This window comes from Pristis pectinata, chromosome 22 (genome assembly GCF_009764475.1).
Source record: "Pristis pectinata isolate sPriPec2 chromosome 22, sPriPec2.1.pri, whole genome shotgun sequence".
NCBI lineage: Eukaryota > Metazoa > Chordata > Chondrichthyes > Rhinopristiformes > Pristidae > Pristis > Pristis pectinata.
In genome coordinates, this window is record NC_067426.1 from 11,143,334 (window position 1) to 11,165,177 (window position 21,844).

The following is a 21,844-nucleotide window of genomic DNA, read 5'->3' on the forward strand; positions in this document are numbered from 1 at the left end:
ATGTCTTTTTGGTGCGGGATCCTATTTGTGATAACGGCAAGCTTCTCGCTGAACGTCCTGTATCACGACCTGTTTGCCGGCTGGCCGCAGGGGTATGCAATCCCGAAGCGTTTGTTGGGGTCTGTCCACCAGCCCATGAGAAATGGGGCAGTTCTCAGGGACTTCGGCATGGAGTTCATCAGTCCCCCGATGTTCAACCTCCACCACCCTTTCACTGCACTCTTGCCTGCCAAACAAGCATTAGAAGTTCAAGTTGAAGTAAGTATCAAGGCTGTTTGAGGTCAGTCTTTTGTTTTCCAGATTAGTTTTTGAGAAACCTGGAGTCCCACTCAGCTGCCACCTTACTGGGTTTGGAAGAAGTTTTCACATACAGTTAATTATGTTTAAACATGTGTACACAAAAGCCTTAGCCTTTAGGGTGTCCTGGCGTGGGGTATTGCTGGCAAGATTGGCCAGCTCTAATACCGCTGGAGGTGATGGTGGAGACTGCCTCGTTGTCATCTTCCTGAAGGCGATGCTGGGGTGCTATTGAGCAGGGAGTTTCAGTGATGGCAAAGGGATGATGGTATTTCCAAACGCAGCTTCAAAAACATGGACCCTCTCGCCTTGTCTTTCAAGCTGGTTAAGGTTGCAGGTTAAGCACTTCAAGGTTCTTTCCAGAGACTGCAAACAACTAGCTTGTTATTGATAATAGAGCTTGGGGTAGAAATGTTGGGCCGGGGCACTGGACCACATACTCTTCCAACTGGTGCAAAATAGGTCCCTCAGCATCTAAATGAATGGCAAATAACCAGACCATTGACCAGTTGGTAACACAGATAAAATCATCTTCAAAAACCTTTTCCTTTTGCCAAGTTAACAGGATGAACAGCACTGCTTGCTAGAATCCAAAGCACGGTGGGAAAAGCACTGCTTTCAGATGCTGTGGGCTGTCCAATTACAATTAAATAAATTTATTTTATTTATAGGAAATCAGGTGTCACCTGAGACATTCCCTTAAAGTCCCGATTAACTGCTCTGACTCTAAAACCAATAAATGGAGTTATTTGAAATGATGATTTGGCTCCAGTAATTCATTAGCAATTCTAATTCTGCAAATTAGTTTAGCCATGACCAATCATCCAACAAAACAGCTGCTGGATATGAGGTGAGTACAAAGAGCCAAGAAGATTGGTCAATCAATAGAATTGAATTTGGTGGAGCCAAATGAACTAACCATGCAAAATTAAAGGTAGATTTGTATTAGGGTTGTTAGTGACCTGTGGTAAAGTTCAAACTTGCCTGATTCAAGTGGTATTTTCAGATATTTAGGGACCTGGTAATACATGTAATAAGAAATATTTATTTCTAAGTGCATCGATATACAAAGACAAAGTTTTATTTGTTCAAATCAACAATGTTCCCAAAAAAGGCAATCAGACTAGGCATTGGTACATTAAACTGGAGTTTAATTAAACAATAATGCCTAAATGTGATATTTTTAAAAAGTTGAAAGTTTCATTCATCTGAGGAAGGGAAAAAATACTATTTACCCTGTGGCTTTCAGAAGCACAAAATGCTTCACAGCTAAAATAGGTTTTAAAGGTCAGGGTTATGGGGAAAGGGCTGCTGAGTGGGATTAACTGGATAGTTCTTTCAAAGAGTCAGTTTGGGCACAGATGTCTGAAGGTCTTCCTCTGTGCTGTATTATTCTATGATTTGAACATGCTCATCCTTGAACAAAATGCACAGCCAATTATGGAGCAAACAGCAAAGTTCCACAAACAATGATAAGGTAAATTAGCTGAGCAAGCCACAAATGCTGGAATGGACTAGTTGGGCTGAGTGCTCAGTTTGTGTGATGTATGTTCTACTTAAGTTGCCATATAATTTGAATATGGAAGTGATGGTTGTGAACTTGGCTAGGACGTCAGGAGAGTTCTCCTGTTCTTTGCAGAGTCTTGGGATCTTCATACCTGTCTGTGAGGGGAGATAAGACATCACAATATCATACCTGACAAATGGGATCTCATACTGTGTTCAATACTGTACTTGAGGGTGGTTCTACGTTGTGCGCTCAAGTCGTATAAGTGGGGCTTGAACCCATAACAATGCTGCACTGAGAAAGGCAGTATCATTACTGAAATTCAGTATTTTGACTCCTGATATTACAGATGCTCCTTGTTTTCGGCTGCAATCTTTCAATTATCACACTTTGGGAAAAGAAGTTTTCCCTTTTGTTTCAAATCTCACTTCAGATAGAGCTACATTGTTGGAGATGTGTTCTTTCAGATTCAGGATTAAACCCCCCACTACCTCACCCCAAAAATGGATTACAAGGCCCCGTGAGAGTGTTCCAACAAAAGCAAGGCCAATGATTATCTCTCGATCAATATCAATTACAAAGAACCAGATTAACTGACCAATTTATTTAATTACTCTTGGGGAGACCTTTCTGGGACCATATTGTCTTCTGCATATTAGAATCTAACATAGGAGCCCCTTGAGTCTACCCTGGCATTCCATTAGACCATAGCTGATCTTGCAATTGAAGTTCACTTTTCCAGCCCCTATTCAGAAATTGTATTATTGTCAGCTTAACCAGGCATTCATCGCCCTCTGGGGTGGAACAGCCCAAAAACTTGTGACCATCTGATGAAAGGAATTTCTCCTTGTTTCTCTCTTAAATGGTTGATGCCTTAACTTAAAATTATATCCCCCACCTCATTTCAAGACATTCTAGCCTGAAGAAACAGCCCATGAGGACCCACCTTGTCAATGTCTTTCAGAATCCTGCACGTCTCGGTGAGATAGCAAAGAATGACTTCCCTGGCTTACAGTGGTGACTACATTTCAAATGTTTTTGATTGCCTCTGAAACACTTTGAGGGTTCCTGGGGCTGTGGAAAGCTCTACATAAATCATATGTGTTTTTTTTTACATTTTCTAAATATCATGTTCAATTAATCCTGCAACACTTTCATCTGGAGCTAAAGATCCTGAAATCACCCTCCCAAGTATTAACGCAGTCTGACATCAGCCCTCTGATGCATAAGATGCAGGGTCTCAACCCAAAATATCAACAATTCCTTTCCCCCAACAGATGCCGCTCGACCTGCTGAGTTCCTCCAGTAGTTTGTTTTTTGCTTCGGATTCAAACATCTGCAGTCTCTTGCATCTCTGATACAAACTTGGTGCAGTGGAGCCAGAGGCATTTAAGGTCTTATATTTTTAAGCACTAATCATAATTTTCAACTTCTCATTATTGTAAGGTAAAACAAGAAGAAACATTAACAGGAACAGATTTGGAACCTCGTGTAGAAACTGGCCTGGCAGTTACAGAGACTGGACTGACTGTCCTAGAAACTGGACTATCAGTTGTGGAAAGTTTTAAAATAACATCACTTTGGGGTGAAGATAATGAAGAAGATGTGAGTATTACCAATTCAAAGAGTGTGTAATCGAAGTCATAGAGCACTACAGCACTGAAAAAGGCTATTTAGCCCATCTAGTCCATGTCAGCCTGGTTTTCTGCCTAGTCCCATCTACCAGCACACGGACCATATCCCTCCAAACCCCTCCCATCCATGTACCTATCCAAACTTCTCTTGTATGTTACAATTGAACCCACATCTTCCACTGGCAGCTCGTTCCACACTCGCACCACCCTCTGAGTGAAGTAGTTCCCCCTCAGATTCCCCTTAAATATTTCACCTTTCATCCTAAACCTATGACCTCTTATTCTAGTCTCACTCAATGTGAGGGGGAAAAAGCGTGCATGCATTCACCCTATCTATACCCCTCATAATTTTGTATACCTCTATTAGATCTCCCCTCATTCTCCAGCGCTCCAGGGAATAAAGTCCTAACCTATTCAACCTTTCTCTATAACTCATGTCATCGAGTTCCAGTGACATCCACGTAAATTTTCTCTGCACTTTTTCAAGCTTATTGATATCTTTCCTGTACGTAGCTGACCAGAACTACACACAGTACTCTAAATTCAGCCTCACCAATATCCCGTAGAATTCCAACATAACATCCCAACTCCTGTACTCAATGCCCTGATTTATGAAGGCCAAAGTGCCAAGAGCTTTCTTTACGACCCTATCTATCTATGATGCCACTTTCAAGGAACTATGGATCTGTATTCCCAGGTCCCTATGTTCTACCGCACACCTCAGAGCCCCACCATTCACTGTATAAGTCTTACCCTGGTTTGTCCTCCCAAAGTGCAACCCCTCACACTTGTCTGCATTCAATTCCATCTGCCATTTTTCAGCCGATTTTCCCAGCTGGTCTAGGTCACGCTGCAAGCTTTGATAGCCTTCCTCGCTGTCTACTCCGCTCCCAGTCTTGGGGTCATCCGCAAATTTGCTGATCCAGTTTACCACGTTATCATCTAAATCATTAATATAGATGATAAACAACAACGGGCCCAGCACCGATCCCTGCTGCACACCACTAGTCACAGGCCTCCAGTCAATGAGACAACCTTCTACTACCACCCTCCGGCTTCTCTGTCACGTATTTCTGTATGTAACTGATCGTCCAGTCTTTCCCTTTGCCACATCTTTCCTTTAATGTGTTTTCTCTTCTGTCTGTATTTATGCTTTTCCATTTACTCAGAGGTAGTGAGTGGTTTGAGGTCAGGTGATGAGGAAGGGGTCACTGATGGCAGCAAACTGCTTTTGGATTGAGAATTACCAAGAAAATGTAGATTTCAATAACTCCTATTCCAAACTAGTCCTGCTTTCTCCACCCTGTCATTCCAATTATATTCCATATCTCTTCACCTTCCCATGACACATTCCTCCTTTCACCACCTTCATTCATAATCTGTACAGCATGTTTTATCATAGCAAAGGCTGCCTAATGTATGTTGCTGGAGAATTGACAAACAAAATTGATGCCAACCCTTCCTATCTCCACCTCTCCCTCTTCAACAGTTGCTCCCCTCTTCACTTGCTCCAGTGTTACATCTCATCTCTGTACCTCATCCACTTTCTCCAGTCCCCTTGGCAGCACCCAACTAAATGTTGGGAAGCCCAAACCTGTCTCCAATTCACTCAGCAACTCCTCTCCCCACACATTGACTTCATCCTTCTCTCTGGAAATTATCCAAAACCAAACTAGACTGCCCACGGTGTAGTATTTGACCTGGTCTCAGGCCATATATCTGTGCATTGCTGAGATCTCCCATTTCCCGGGCTGTTTCATTTTGCTCCAATTATGCTCAACTGATAAAGAAACCCTCATCCATGCCTTTGTTGCACACCTGGCCAATATTCACCCTCATCACCTCCCCACCCAACCCCCCCCCCCCTTCACATCTTCCAAATCTCAGCTGTTAGACCTTAATTAAAACCAGATCTGCTTTGACCATTATCATTTCCCTTGCTGACTAAAAGTTCCTTGTAGTTATCTTGCCTCTCAATTTTAAAATTCTCATTCTTGTTTTTGTATCCCTCTTTATTCTCAAACCTCCTTTCCTTGTAATCTCCTTTGACCCTCCATTGGTCTGATTATGATCGTTTGCTCATCGCTGAGTTTAGTTACTGCACCATTGACAGACATATCTTAAATTGCCAAAGTTCTAAGCTTTTGAATATGCTCCTTAAATTTCTCCACCTTTCTTATCCTTTGTGAAACCAATTTCTTTGCCTAATCTGCTTTCCAAATTTCTCCACAATATTTGCATCCACACACTCCGTGCAGGCACGGTAGTGCAGCAGTTAGCATCATGCTATTGCAGCACCAGCGAGCCGGGTTCAATTCCGGCCACTGTCTGTAAGGAGTTTGTATGTTCTCTCCGTTACTGCGTGGGTTTCCTCCGGGTGCTCCGGTTTCCTCCCACATTCCAAAGACGTACGGGTTAGGAAGTTGTGGGCATGCTATGTTGGTGCTGGAAGCATGGTGACGTTTGCGGGCTGCCCCCAGAACACTCTACGCAAAGATACATTTCACTGTGTGTTTTGATGTACTTGAGACTAATAAAGATCTTAATCTAATCCATCCATCCAGTGTGTGGCTATTGCAAGATCAGATCTATCTCAATTTTAATCAGTTTCTCTCCTCTTCTCACCCTCTTTCCATTCGGTCCTGTTTACCTCTGTAATATTTTCCAAATTTTACTGTTTTTAAAAAAAAATCTTCCCCCAGCTCATGTGTATTGGTAAGTAAACTTGGCACTTTCTATTTCTCCAAATTCCACAAACTGGAAGCAGGTAATTAGTGAATTTTAACATTCACCTGTTTTTGAAAAAGTTGATGGAAGGAACATACTCTCATCTTATTTTCCCTGGGCATGTGACAGATTGTCTCTCCCTCTCAGACATCGCGTCCTTTCTGACCCAAGCCCTCTCTCATATCCATATATTTTCTAAAACATATAGTGCACAAAGCAAATGCAACAGTAAGTCTATATTTGGAACACTGTCATTTTTACCTCATTTATACCAAGGAAATGTATGTACTTACAGACAGTGGTTATGGGAATTTCTCTGTATAGATTTTTCCTCTGCAAAGCTCATGAACTGTATTTTGAATATTGTTTGAAGAATAGATGTGAGGTGAGAAGTATTAGAAGGTGAAACATAACATCCCAACAGTACAACTGACTGAATGTGCTCTAAGAAAGTATGTATGATTTACATTCTCAGGTAGTGTAATCCAGATTCATCTCACACTGCCAGGCTATGGGCAAAAATGTTAAGGGGAAATTCAGAGGCCTTAATAAAAAAAAAGATAATAGCTTTGTTCAGTGTAAAAAGAGACATCAGTCAAATGTTAAGCCCCACTGCCACTACTTGAGCACATTGTCTGGGTCGACTTTGTGTAGGGTCGGTGGAGGGATTGTTGTATTGTTGAAGGCATCATCTTTCATATGCGATATTAAACCATTCTGATCTCTTAGATGAATGTAAAAGATCCCACTGGGATCTTTGTTTCAGTAACACTGTGTCAGTTTAAACATGCTTGGCCCATAAAAATGCAAATTTCCCAGTCTTCTGCTGACAATCTTAACATTTAAATTAAATAATTATTTTGAGGTTCTCATTTGTTCTTTAGTAAGTTAGTTACATACACTTATTAGGAAACTAGTAATTGGCAATTTGACTGAAGTGCTTTTTTCTATTACTGTTTCACGGTTTATTGGAACAATCATCAAATTGTCTGGTTTTCCCACAGCAGCCGTTTTACTCCAGAATCCCAAGGCAAAGTGAATCCAAATGCAGTGAAGTGATTATTTTGTCCATTACACCATCAGTTCTACTCTCCATTTTGTGGCTTTATTTGAAGATCCACGCTGATTTTTCACTGTGCTTTCACCTGTATTCCTCTCTCAATTAACATCATCAAAAATAGCTCATTTTCTCAAATTTTCAATTCCTGCTTGTGAGATCCTGCTATGCAAAAAAAAAGGTTGCTGCATTTGACGAGACAGCAACACAGATCACACTTCAAAAAGTAATTTGTTGTACCGTATGTGTTCTGCTTTAGGATGTTAGGAGATAATAATCCTCTAACTCACTGCAAGTTCTCTTTGTTTCCAGTTCATTGAGTCTGGCTCATAAATATGAGATAAATCCAAAGGGAATTCAAGAGAAACTTGTTTAACAAGAGAGTGTTTAGAATGCCTTTAATACCCTTGGTTCCTGGAAGTGCCCTTTTTTTTCTTATGTTGTGAAGTTCAGCCCAGTGAAGAGTATTGGCATCAATAAGTGAAAGTTCCCATATCTTCCTGAGGTTCTGGATACCACTCAATACCTCAGCAAATTTGAATTTTAGGATGCTTAAAAACTGACAAAGATCCTTCCAAAGACCTGATAACTGTTGTCAATCAAGTCATTAAAAAGTAGAAGGAAGATTATTTTAACAGAGAAAGGGAATCAATGTCAATGTCATGTTCAATGCTATATATCCTTCCTTGAATAAGCCACCAGAACTGTGCGTGGTACATGGCCTCACCAACACCGTGCACAACGGCAACAGAACTTTCCTATTTCTGAACTCTAACCCCTTTGCAATGAAGGTCAACATGTTGTTTGCTTTATCTACTTGTTGGACCTACCTTGTAGCTTTTTGTGATTCATGCACTTGAACACTAAGGTCTCCCTGTACTTCATTCATCTGCAGTCTCTCTCCAATTGAAAGAATAATCTGCCTTTTGATTCCTCTTACTGAAGTGCTCAGTGAATTTTGAAAAACTTCAACCAATGACTGCACCAGCTGCAGCCACGCCCTTTAATATCCCTAGGTGCAGCCCATTGGGACCTGGCAACTTGTCTGCCTTTAATCCATTCGTTTTTCCAGGATCTTATCCCATATGACAGTGTTTGTTACCAGTTCTTCCCTCTTAATGGAAAACAGACCATCCCTTTGGAATATCTGCAGTGATTTTCACCATGAACATTGATGCAGGGACACTGATGCTAGGGCAGGCAAGGTAGTGTAACGGTTAGCATAACGCTATTAGAGCGCCAGTGACCTGGGTTCAATTCCGGCCACTGTCTGTAAGGAGTTTGTACGTTCTCCCCGTGTCTGCGTGGGTTTCCTCTGGGTACTCTGGTTTCCTCCCACATTCCAAAGATGTTTGGGTTAGGAAGTTGTGGGCATGCTATGTTGGCGCCAGAAGTGTGGCAACACTTGCGGGCTGCCCCCAGAACATTCTATGCAAAGATGCATTTCACTGCGTGTTTCGATGTACATGTGACTAATAAAGATATCTTATCTCTTATATTATCTCTATTTGCATCACTCTTTTCAGTGAAGGATGGTTGCTGGAAGGATTGGAAGAGGTCAGTCAGGACTCTAACTGAGAACTGGTTTTGCCCAAATGAAATTTGTTCTCTGCCTGGTGAAGAAATTCAGCAAATGTAACAATTGTTTTGTGAACCTTTAGTTGTTCAATGTAACTCGTCAAGCACATTCAGATCAAGAAGAGAACAGATAGCTTCAGAGTAAAGTTCCATCTGATGTGATAATATGCCATGGCTTCAGCTTTCAAAGTCTTGACATCCATTCAGAGAGTGTGATTTTATTTCTTTCTTTCCAAGCTTTCTGACTGAAATCAACAATTTTGCCGTTAAGTTTAAGGTGTAAATCCATGCCCATCAGGAGCAGGGCTGACTGACCAAAGAGCATTTTATGTGGAGTTGTCAAATGGTAACAGGGAAAGAAGATTTGTAAATCTAGTTAAGATTTAAACGATGGAGTTGAAAGGGGAGTGCGTTGATGCATCAGTCAATGCTTACACATGAAGGGAGTTCTCCGCAAATCTTGCATTTATGTTATGGCAGGTCCATTACAGTTAGAACATAGAACACTACAACACAGTACAGGTCCTTCGGCCCACGATGTTGTGCCGACATTTTATCCTGCTCTAAGATCTATCTAACCCTTCCCTCCCACATAGCCCCCCTTTTCTCTATCATTCATGTGTCTATCTAAGAGTCTCTTAAATGTCCCTCATGTATATGCAGGCAGTACATTCCACGCACCCACCACTCTGTGTAAAAAAAAACTTACCCCTTACATCCCCCTTATACCTTCCTCCAATCACCTTTAAAATTATGTCCCACCGTGTTAGCCATCGTTGCCCTGGGAAGAAGTCTCTGACTGTCCACTCGATCTATGCCTCTTATCATCTTGTACACCTCTATCAAGTCACCTCTCATCCTCCTCCTCTCCAAAGAGAAAAGCCCTAGCTCGCTCAACCTATTAATTAGCTATTTGGATTAAAGTGATGGTCTTAATGTGAGAAATACAATCACAAATTTATTGCAGCACAGGTCCACAAACAAGTTAAAGTAATTATCAAGTAATCTGTCATGTCATGTATTAATTCATGCTGTATATCCAGTGGCCATAAGTATGTAAGATTTGTTTCAGGATTGGTAGGGTTCCTGTAGAAAGTGGGGTAAAACTGCATGGTGCCTGAACGGGGGCATTAAAGTAGACCCATGCAGACGACACTCACTAGGTTTGTGTAAGACGTTGGGGTTGCATTTTAAGTGAAGTGTGGTGAGTATGACTGACAACATGGGAATTTCTCCAATTTAAAGTGACAGCATGTTTTTGGTAACTTGGCTCCCGTAAAGTGTCATTTTTGGAAAGTAACTGTCAAAGCAAGGATTGTTTTTAAAGAGTAGACGATCCTCAGTTGAATGAGCCCACGTAGCAATAGTCCATATAATAGCTCCCACATACCACATTACCCCAAATCACTATTTTTACCTTCATTTTGGAAAGGAGGTCCTTGAACCAGAGACTCAGATTCAATCCTGACCTCAGGTGCTTTGTGTGTGGAGTTTGCATGTTCTCCCTATGACTACGTGTGTTTGCTCCAGGTGCTCCAGTTTCATAGAACATTACAGCACAGTACAGGCCCTTCGGCCCACAATGTTGTGCTGACATTTTATCCTGCTCTAAGATCTACCTAACCCTTCCCTCCCACATAGCCCTCCATTTCTCTATCATTCATGTAAATTTTCCTTCCACATCCCAAAGACGTGTGGATTGGTAGGTTAATTGGCCACTGTAAATTTCCCTTAGTGTGTGTGGGTGAGTAGTGGAATCTGGGGAGAGATGATGATAAAGTGATGAGATAGGGGAAAAAGGGATAATGTAGGATTGGTGTAAATGGGTGGTTGATGGTCTGTATGAACTCAGTGGGCTGAAGGGCCTCTTTCCATGCTGTATCTCTCTCCGACTCTAATGTCATGAGAGGGCTAGTGAGTGGGGGCAGGAAGAATCTGGTCCTTGTTTGATGTCTGGATTTATGCACTTGATGCTAATTCCAGTCCTTTCACTGTCACTTAAGATAAGGCTGGTAGTTCAACAGAAGCCTGGCTGTAAATGGGAGGTGTGTCCATTGGCATCATTCTATCAACCAGTGAATTTGTACTGGTGCAGGGCTTGTGGCAGAATACATGGCATTGTTTCTCAGCAAACAACTAGTTACTCAGCAATCTTTTCAATCAATGCACGAAACCGGTCTTCAGTCTCCACTTAAACGGAGTGTCAACAGATTGTTTCCTGATAAAAGTGAAGTTATTTCAATAGTAAAGTGCAATGAAAGAGAGGATTGCTTTGTAATATCAATCTCCATCATTTGAAACAGTGAGGTCCCCTGACATGATTGACAGGGTGATCACTCAATCTTCTCTGTTTTATATGGGAATATGGTTCGTTATAAGCGGCCAGAAATGAGATATCTTTTTGGGACTGCATAACATTATACCATGATGTTGATAATGCAAAGACAGGCAGAAAACAAGTTATGAGGAGGACTCAGAGTCATTCAGCACGGAACCAGGCCCTTCAGTCCAACTAGTTCATGCGACCAAAATGCCCCATCCAAGCTAGTCCCATTTGCCAGCGTTAGGCCCAAAACCTTCTAAACCATGTCCTGTCCAACTGTCTTTTAAAAGTTGTTATTATACCCACCTCAACCATTTCCTCTGGCAGCTCATTCCACATGGATACCACACTTTATGTAAAAAGAAAGTTGCCCTTCATGTTCATCTTAAATTTTTCCCCTCTCACCTTAAATCTATGCCCTCTAGCTCTTGATACCCCAACTCTGGCGGGGGGGGGGGGGGGGTGGGAAGACTGAGTGCATTCACCCTGTCTATGCACCTCTATAACATCACCTTTATGCACCTCTAAAACATCATTTCTCAGTCTCCTACGCTCTAAGGAATGAAGTCCTAGCCTGTTCAACCTCTCCCTATAACTCAGCCCCTCAAGTCTTGGCAGCATCCTTGCAAATCTTTTCTGCACTCCTTCCAAGTTTAATAACATCTTTCCTACAGCAGGGCGACCAAAACGGAACACAATATTCCAAGTGCACCTTCACCAGTGTCCTGTACAACTGCATCATTACCTCCCAACTTTTATTCTCAATGCCCTGACTTACGTAGGCCAGCATGCCAAAAGCCTTCTTCACCACCCTGTCTACCTGTGACTCCACTTTCAGTGAACATATACTTATAATCCAAGGTCCCTCCGTTCTGTAACACTCCCCAGGGCCCTGCTGCTCACTGTGAAAGTCCTACCTGGATTTGACTTTCCAAAATGCAACACCTTGCATTTATCTGAATTAAACTCCATTTGCCATTCCCCAGCCCACTTACTCAGCTGATTAAGATCCTCTTGTAATTTTTGATAACCTTCTTCATTGTCCACTATACCACCTATTTTAGTGTCATCTGCAAATTTACTAACCATGCCATGTACATTCTTATCCAAATCATTGATATAGATAACAAACAACAAGCACCAACCCCTGTGGCGCACCACTAGTCACGGGCCTCCAGTCCAAAAAACAGTCTTCTACCATCACCCTCTGCTGTCTACCATCAAGCTAATTGTGTATCCAATTAGCCAGCTCTCCCTGGTATCCATCCAATCTAACCTTCCAGAGCAGCCTACCATGTGGAACATTATCAAAGGCTTTACTGAAGTCCATATAACCACGTCTACTGCCCTTCTTGGTCACCTCATCAAAAAAACTCAGTCAAATTTGTAAGACGTGATCTCCCATGCACAAAGCCATGCTGACTACCCCTAATCAACCCCTGTCTTTACAAATGTACGTACATCTTATCCCTCAGAACCTTCTCCAGTAACTTACCTACCACAGATGTTAGACTTACTGGTCTATAGTTCCCAGGTTTTTCTTTGCCGCCCTTCTCAAATAAAGGCACAACATTAACTACCCTCCAGTCTACCGGCACCTCACTCATGGCTAACGATGATGCAAATATCTCCACCTCAAAGAATTTGCAAAGAGGTACAGATAGGTCAAGTGAGTGGGCAAAAATTTTTCAAGTGGTGTATAATGTGGGGAAATGTGAAGTTATTCACTTTGGTAAGAATAGAAAAATGGAATATTATTTCAATAAAGAGAATTTTTGCTATACAGAGGATCTGGGTAGCCTCCTATATCAAACAGAAAGTTAGCATACCTACATAGCAAGTCCAGTAAAACTCCAATAATCTGGTGTTCAATTGTTCAGAAATCCTGTCTATCGGGTTTATGGCTCACTCATTAGTCTGCAGTGTGAGCCAGGAAGGGCCAGAGTGCAAGCAGGGTGTGATCCAGAGCTGGGGATTGGATATACAGCTAGACTCAAGGCTGGGGTCCAGAGCACAGAGTGTCAGCAATGTGGGTAAGTTTGTGGCCACAGCTAGGGTGTGGATTGCTTGCACGTTTCCCTCTCCATTTAAATTCACTGGGTTCACTGGAAAATTTATTATACTGCTGTGTAACTTGTAAAAAAAAGTGAAATAAAATTGTGCTTGGGTATTAAAAGGAGTGTTACGGACTCAGTGAAAGTCCCTTTAAGATAGAGAGTGTGTGTGTATGTGTGTGTGGGGCGTGCTTACGTCAATAGAAGATAAAGGACGTAATGACGTTGTTGAAGAAGTCAGAAGAAGAAGAAGGAGAGAGAGAGAGAAGGGAGAGAGACACCAGCCTGCTTGTTTTTCTCTATCGATGGATGAGAAACAATAACTGTGTTTACCACTGAAATCCATGTATGGAAGTTGGAAGTAATCCGGTGGAGTTCACTTTGTTGCTGACCTGTAGAAGGAAACAGGTATTTGTGTGTGGACGACCACGGTTCGGATGCTTTTCGGGGTGAGGAAGTCACTACCGAGTAAACACTGAAGTGTCGTTTGGGTTCCATCGTGGAACATTTGGATTTCGTATGTACTCTCTCTATGTTTTTCTACATCTACGTCTTATCTTCAGACAACGGTGGTTGTTGAAGAAGCCCTTGCTCACGTTTCACCTTATGGCTTGCGGAACTGAACTTTAAGAACCATTCCGGAACTGGGAGTTTTGGACTTTGTCACACACACACACACGACGAGTTTAGTTTTGGGGTTAACGTTCGAGGTTTAACATTCTTGAATTCTAACATACTAACATTTTTTTTTAAACTTTTATTTTACGTATTATCATAAGTAGTGATTAATAAGATAGTTTTTAACACTGAATCATGCTCAGTGTGTTTCTTTTGTTGCTGGTTTGTGACAGGAGTAACAATCAATAATCTGGAAAATGTGCTTGTCTGGCACTACCAAGGTCCCAAGGGTGCTGGACCATTGAAGTTTTACTGTAATTAGGAAGGCAAATGGAAACTTGGACTTTAATGAAAAGAAAATGGAGTATAAAAGTAAGAAGTCTTACTACAATTGTGGAGACCATTGATGAGACCAACCTGCATAATTTTGGTCTCTAAGAAAGGATAAGCATTGGAAGCAATTTGGGGAAGGTTCAGCTGGTTGATTCCTGGGATGAAGAAGTATTTTGATGAGGAAAGCTTGAGCAGGCTGGGCCTATGATGGTTGGAGTTCAGAAGGATAAGAGGAGATCTACCTGAAACATAAGATTCTGAGTGGGTTTAACAAGGTGGATGCTGTGTATCTCGACAAGGGGCACAGCATCCACCCATTCAAGGTGGACATGAGGTGGAGTTTCTCCTCTCAGAGGGGTGTAAATGTTTGGAATTTTCTACCCCAAGAGCTGTAGAGATTGAATCATTGAATATATCGGAGGCTATAGACGGACAACTTTGTGCCCGATTGAGAGTAAGGATTATGAGGATTGGAGTGAAGCCGAAGCGAATATCAGATCAAAGAAAGTTGTGTTAATTAACAGGTTCAAGGGGACAAGTGGTCTACTCCCACTCCTATATCTTATATTGTTGTACAAATTGACAGAGCACAGGAACACCAATGTAAAAGTTAGTGGAATATGTATGTGTAGTTTGCAATGTTATCACTCTTTGCCATCCTATTAGTTTATTGTCTTCTCCAGAGAAAGGTCCTTGAATGGAAATGTATAGGAAAAAGCTGGGAAAAATAAGGACCCACTGAATTTTTTAAAAATTGGATTTGAAGTTTGGTGACTCCAAAGGAATTTGTGTTCTTTTAAGAATGATAGCTTTTCTTTTTATTTTCACATGTCAGATGATCATAAGAAATGAACTGTCAGGTGAATCTTTCCAAACATGCCCTGCAAAGGATGCTGAATCAATCAAACCAAAGCCAGTGGTGAAGGAAGAGCGTGACATGTCTGTGAGTGCCTCAGATTTATAATATAGTTCTATAATGTATGAAATGTGACAACATCGGTGTTTTTCCTTTAACAGTTAGCAAAATGGTAATGGGATCCACTGGAATTTTTCCCAGGCAAGTGTGGATTATGTGGTGAAGCACTGGGTTACTCATAACAAGTTTTAGCTGATCATAATCAGGGTTGGTATCCAAGGGAACAAATGATGTAATCAGTCATACTTGTCTTGGTAGCATAGTGGTTAAGATACTAGTCCAGCACCACTAATATTGGCAGGTCAAAGCTACTATTTCAATGCAAGACATTGGCATTTAATATGCCTGATAAGTTGTTGGTCACTAATGTAATGCCAGCTGTACATGGCCTTACTTACATCTGATATCTGTTGCAAATTATGTGGATGTGTATAAAACTGCAGTGCAGATGTGGCCCAACCAGAGACCCTCTTGTGAAACTAACAAAGCATCAGCCAGGAGGCAAGAGAAAATAAATGTAAGAAAAACTTTTTTTTTAATTTAAAAAATGGAATTTATTCATAATAAATAGGAAGGACACAGTACAAAATACAAAGGCTTAACATTCATGGTTGTTACATTCAGTAGTGGAAAACAAGGAGAGCAAAAAAAATACACAAACAAACATAGCACCATTGCCATTTATGTGGCTCCCTGAGGTGATACACCTGACATTGCTCGAGGGGCTTCCCCATCCTACTCAGCCCCTCCATGTCCAGTAGCGGAAGGAGCCCAGACTGTGGTCCTTCCCCACAGAGCCTTAGCATTGGCTGCACCGAGCTTCAGTGCGTCCCTCAGCACGTACTCCTGCAGCCTGGAATGTGCCAGTCAGCAGCATTCCCTTAGGGACATCTCGCTGTGCTGGAAGACCAACAAGTTTCAGGCAGACCAAAGGGCTTCCTTCACTGAGTTGATGACCTTCCAGCAGCACTTGATGTCTGTCTTGGTGTGTATCCCTGGGAACAGTCTGTAGATCAGAGAGTCCTCTGTCATGCAGCTGCTGGGGATGAACTGGGACACAGACCCTTGCATCCTTCTCCACACCCTCATAGCAAATCCACAGTCTGCAAAGAGGTGGGTGACCATTCCTTCCCCACCACAGTTGTCCCAAGGGCAGCATACATCGGGGGTGATGATCGTTGGTAGAGGAAGGCTTTGACTGGAAGGGCACCTCTCACTGCCAGCCAGGCAAGGTTTTTGTGCTTGTTGGTCAGATCTAACAATGAGACATTCTGCCATATGGTTTCGACCATTTGCTCCAGGAACAAACTCACTGAATCCCACAGTATCTGTAGTACATTCTGCACTGACCACTGTCTGATGGACTTGTGGTCAAATGTGTTTACTTGGAACAACTCTTCCACAAAGGACAGGTTGTGCAGCAACGTCCAGCTGATTGGAGCATTGCACAGTAGAGGGGCCAGGCCTATCTTCCGCAACACTGGGGACAGGTAGTACCTCAGCATGTAGCGACACTTGGTGCCCACATTCTTGGGACCAACACACCGACTGATACAACCACACATGAAGGTGGTCATCAGGATGAGGGCAACATTGGGTACACTTTTACCCCCAATCTCAGGGGACTTGTGCAGCGTGACCCATCAGACTCGCTCTATCTTGGACCCCCAGATAAACTGGAAGACATCTCAGGTGATTGCCAAGGCAGAGGACCAAGGAACAGGCCACACCTGTGCCAAGTACAGCAGCCCTGAGAGCACATCTCACCTGATGACCAAGGGCATTGTAAGAAAAACTGGAAATGGTGTAACCTGGGTTTGAAAGGAATTGTTGTGTATTTCAGAAAAGAGGTTCAATAGTAGAAAGCTTATGCACATTTAGTTGTAGAGGAAGGACCCAGTGGTGAAAAGTGCTCTACAACTGCGTGCCCACTAGAGGTAATCAAAGTGCCCACTGTCAATACCAACACAGCAGATGGATGCTGACGTTGACCATACCTCTGGTTTTCATCTGCGAGCATAGACACATGGGAAACATTCCCAGAAAGACCAATCCAGTTGTTATCCAAGATCCAGATCGGAGGGTGGCCTGGAGCTGAACCCTTTCATTGGCTTTTCATTTCTGCTGATGCCTCCACTGTTACCAAGATTTAGGAACATATGTTTCCCTCCCCTGCCCAGTACATCCTGCTAAGTAAATAAAAAGCAATCCAGCACCATTATGAATTAATAGTGGTGGCAATGCAGAATTATAAGTTTGCCTGCTGAGTCACAAATGGTGAATACCTGTACATGCACATCAGCAAAAGTGGAAACTAGCATGGGTTTGGCTGCTGCCCAATCAATATTTCAATTATTAATTTAAATGAATCAAATATGCACAATAAGATCGAGTGCATCCTGAAGATAAATCAATTCAGTTAATCTGACCTGGTACATCATTTAAGGTGAGAGATAGAAATAGAGATAGAGAAGCTAAGGATTGAAGAAGGGAATTCCAGAGTGTGGAGGCTTGGCAGTTGTAGGCGCAGTTGCATGGGTAGAGTTGAAGAAAATCAGGGATACAAGCAAGGCCTGAGTTGGAGAATTGTGGCTGAAAAGCGTTGCAGAATTAGGGACGGGTGAGACAGGATGAGAGTTTTAAAGGGTCAAGAATTTTAAGATCAAGACATTGTTGAACCAGGGAGCAGCGTTGGTCAGGAGGCAGGTGAGGATGAGTGAATGGCACTCTGTGCAAAATAAGATAATAGGCAGCAGGTAAGACAAATCGTGGGAGATTTCAGGCTCGGTCCTTTAGAAGGTGCTAGGAATCAAGTTTGCTTTAGTTGGAAAATAAACGGTTTGGTGGTAGTTATGAGGAATGAGCTACAGAAGAGCTGGTAGAGGCAGAAACAATTGCCATGCTTAAAAGACAGTTGGACAGGTACTCGGAAGGGAAAGGAGTCGAGGGATAAGGGCAAATGGGATTAATGTAGGTAGGCATGGACGAGTTGGGCCGAAGGGCCTGTCTCTCTGCTGTACAGCTCTGCGATTCCATGACTACGACTATAATAATGATCAAGTTCTTTAAGTTCTGAGCTGCATGGATTGAAGAATATGATTGTACTGATGAGCATCATCAGTGGGAGATGGATTCGATGCCAATAAAACCTAAATGAAACTGAAGTTCAGTTTTGAGAAATCGGGCAGAGGAGTGGCACAAACAGTAGGACTGTTTGGATTAATTGATCCCAAAATTTGGTGGAGAAATGTTCAGATGGAATAGAGTATCCAAAAAGTGAGAAACTGTTCCATTCAGTAGTTTTGGATTTCCTCAGTTTGCAAGTCAGCAGCAGAGTGATTGTTCAGAGCAATACGGAAACAAAATGTAGAGTTGACATACTTTCATATCCTAAAGGGGAAGTGTAGGCTGGGGAATCAATGGGGTTTTATCTCAATTGTTCTTTCAACTTTTCTCATTGACATATTCATTAAAAGAGTCATTCACAGTTTCTGCTGGGTGCTGATGTTCCTGTCACAGAGGATCAAACAAACTGCTACATAGATCATCAAAATTTTCAGAGTGCTTCGGATCTGCATAGGCAATATTTGTTCATTATCTAACTGATGCAAACTGTAGTTTGAGGTTTGGTTACCAAAATAATATCATTTTCTTGATCTTTATTGTTTACCCATTTATGATTGCCAATTCCCAATTCGATTTCATCTCATTTTGATATTGTAGAATTCTTTTTGATCTGACTGTTGTGCAGTGGTACTCCCTCTATATCTGGCACCTACTGTCAGTGTGCCATAGAATTAATTGGGTGTACCCAACCCTAATTCACTACCTACTTTAGTTCCAACCTGAAGAGAATCCTTATTGCATTATATCATCTTTGCATTTCTGCTACAGGCTTATCTGATCTAAAAACCTCAATAATGTCTCTTTGCAAAGTGTTTTATTGAAATTAAGCTTGAAATTAGATGGATTTATCTCTCAGTGTGCAGGTTAGAAAAATATTAAACAAACAGATTTAAAACAATTACCATCAAATGCAATTATTTTTCATGGAAATGTTAATAGTCTTTTCAGTATTCAGTATAAATGAGACATGAAGCCTAACTGGACTTTTTTGATTAAATGCATTTTTAAATCAAATAAAAATAAAATACTTGTGCAATTTGAGGGAAATTGACCTGAAATTCTTCTTGTATTTAATGTGTATATTATTCTGCTTCTTTTCAATTAGTCACATGATAGCTATTGGGAAGAAAACATTTCCAACTCAATTTTTTAATAAAAACATTATACATATTAAATAATTGAAAAAATAATAAATACTAATTAGTCAATTTCATGTAGTAATAGTCACAGTCAAGTATTTTAAAATATTAAACACAATATTAATATTGTTTTATATCAATTTATTTAATTTTTAAAATTTTGATATTTGACTTGCAATCCCCAGTTTCCATTCTTTGCTTATCATAGTCATCCTTCTTTAGTGATTTTCATTTCTGTTTTAGAATGTTTTCTTGCATAAGATTGGACTTTCTGCACTGGCATGTGATTAATTAACAGCTGTGTTTATTATTAAGTGATGCACATCCTTTCCACTGGCTATTTTGTTACTGCAGAGAGTGGAATACTTTAACTGTATGAAATGGAGATAGAATGACATAACATCACACATTGGCATTAATCCTCAGGTATTTTTTTGTTAAGAGTCTATTTTGTTTCAGGAAAGCTGTATGAGGCCAACAGGGGGCTGTGAGAGAGGGAGGTTAATGAATTAGGTGCGTGGCTGGGGTGGAGTGGGGTAATTAATGAGGAAAGGCAAAAGAGAAGGGACTAGAAGTAAGAAGGGTTTCTCCCGTCAATACTGATACCCAGTACTGGAGGAGGGTTTCTCCTGTCAATAACGACACCCAGTATTGGAGGAGGGTTTCCCCCGTCAATACTGATACCCAGTATTGGAGGAGGGTTCCCCCGTCAATAACGACACCCAGTATTGGAGGAGGGTTCCCCCGTCAATAACGACACCCAGTATTGGAGGAGGGTTCCCTCATCAATTCTGATACCCATGTAAATATTGTTTATTTAAGGAGTGAAAGGACTGAACAAAACCTTAAGCAAAAAAGGGTAGGAAAGGCAGGAGATTGGAATTAAGGAAGTTGCGGTTAAAGGGCCCTTGACACTTGCACCTCTGTTTCTTTTTCACGGATGGTTCCTGATCTGTTGACTATTCCCAGTATATTCTGTTTCACTTTAAGATTTCCACCCTTTGCTCGATGTTGCTCTTGGGCTTGTGTTGTTGAGTGGTATTGCAGCAACCTCAGTAAATTTGAATGACTTGCACAAGCATTGCGATTGGAAGGCTCAGCTTTGTGAAAATGGTGGAGATTGCTGGGACTAGAGCGTTCATCTTGAAAGCTCCAATTGTTCCAGTCAACTGGAGATTGGGAGACAGACAAATGTGCACAGGTGTGTGTTGTATTGTGAAGGATGGAAGGGGATGGATAATGTTTTAAATAAAAATGGAACTCTGGTGAGATTCTTGAGGGGTGAGACCATCCTACTTCTATTTCTGCCATCAGCAAAGGGGCAGACACAAGAAATGTTCTCTCCTCTCTCTTGGAATCCCTCAATGTCAATAAAAAGAGAGAAAAGACTTGGCAGAACCAGCTCCAGTCTCTAATTCTGGTCACCTTCCTCCTATGTCAGTTTAACTTAAAAGGACCATCCCAGGCCCAAGAATTGTGGACCCCACAGTCTCTCCTGCTTACTGAGAAACATAATCATTATTTGAATGGACTTTGATCCTACTGCTTGGCAGTTTGTGCATCTCTGTTGTATTTTGATATTTCAGTTAACCTCAGTTGTTTATAATTTTTTTTACAGATTGGCTTTTGAAGATACTATTTTTCATTTGCTTGAAAACTCTGGGAAAATTGGTTAGTATATGTGCAGTAGACAGGATGAGGTAGTGTTTATGTGTGATATATTAACTTGGGTGGTGTTGATTGACATGTTGGTGACAGAATTATCGGATTATGAAGTTAGTTAAGTGAACAAAAACTGTTGCATTGCATTCTGAATTTGTGATGGTATTCTGTTAGCAAACTTCTCAGTACTCTTGATGTAGAGGGAGAGGCTTTCTAGTAACTGTACAACAATGAAGCCGTCATTGGACATGTATGATTATCTCCAGAAGGCATAGGTTTAGGGTAAGGAGTAAGAGAGGTTTGGAGGAGTCCTGAGGAAGAATGTTTTCACCCATTAAGTGATTGGATTCCAGAATGCACTGAGTGGGTGGTGGAGGCAGGTACTCTCTCAACAGTGAGCATCTCAATGAGCACTTGAATTGCCAAGGTTTAGAAGGGCATGGACTAACTGCTGGTAAATGGGATTAGTATAGAAGGGTAATTAATGGTTGGCATGGACATGATGGGTTGAAGAACATGTTTCTGTATGACTCTTTGAGTCTATTTTGTAAAATTTCCCAAAGCACTTTGCAGGAGTGACATCAAACAAAATTTGACACCAAGACACGGAAGGATAAATGACCTAAAACCTGGTCAAAGAGAAAGGTTTAAGTTATGACCTAAATGAAGAGAGAGTTTTAAGGAGGAAATTCCAGTACATAGCACCTTGGAAACTGAAGATAATATCACTAATGATAAAACAATGAGAACCTTGGAAATGCAAAAGCCTTAAATGTAATATGAATATCTCAGACAACAGAGGGACAGAGGAAATTCCAGAGCTTAGGAAAGCCAAATCCATAGAGATTTGAAAATAAGGATGAAAATGATAAA

General features: G+C 41.4%; 1 protein-coding gene across 1 annotated transcript in view; it reads left to right on the forward strand.

Moving 5' to 3' along the window:
• Positions 1-21,844, forward strand: part of LOC127581887 (uncharacterized) — a 33,139-nt gene continuing 11,295 nt past the window's right edge. The window contains exons 1-3 of the mRNA XM_052036716.1: positions 1-258; positions 3,251-3,409; positions 14,964-15,071. Of these exons, the coding sequence (XP_051892676.1) occupies positions 1-258; positions 3,251-3,409; positions 14,964-15,071 (525 nt within the window). The remainder of the gene's footprint in view (positions 259-3,250; positions 3,410-14,963; positions 15,072-21,844) is intronic.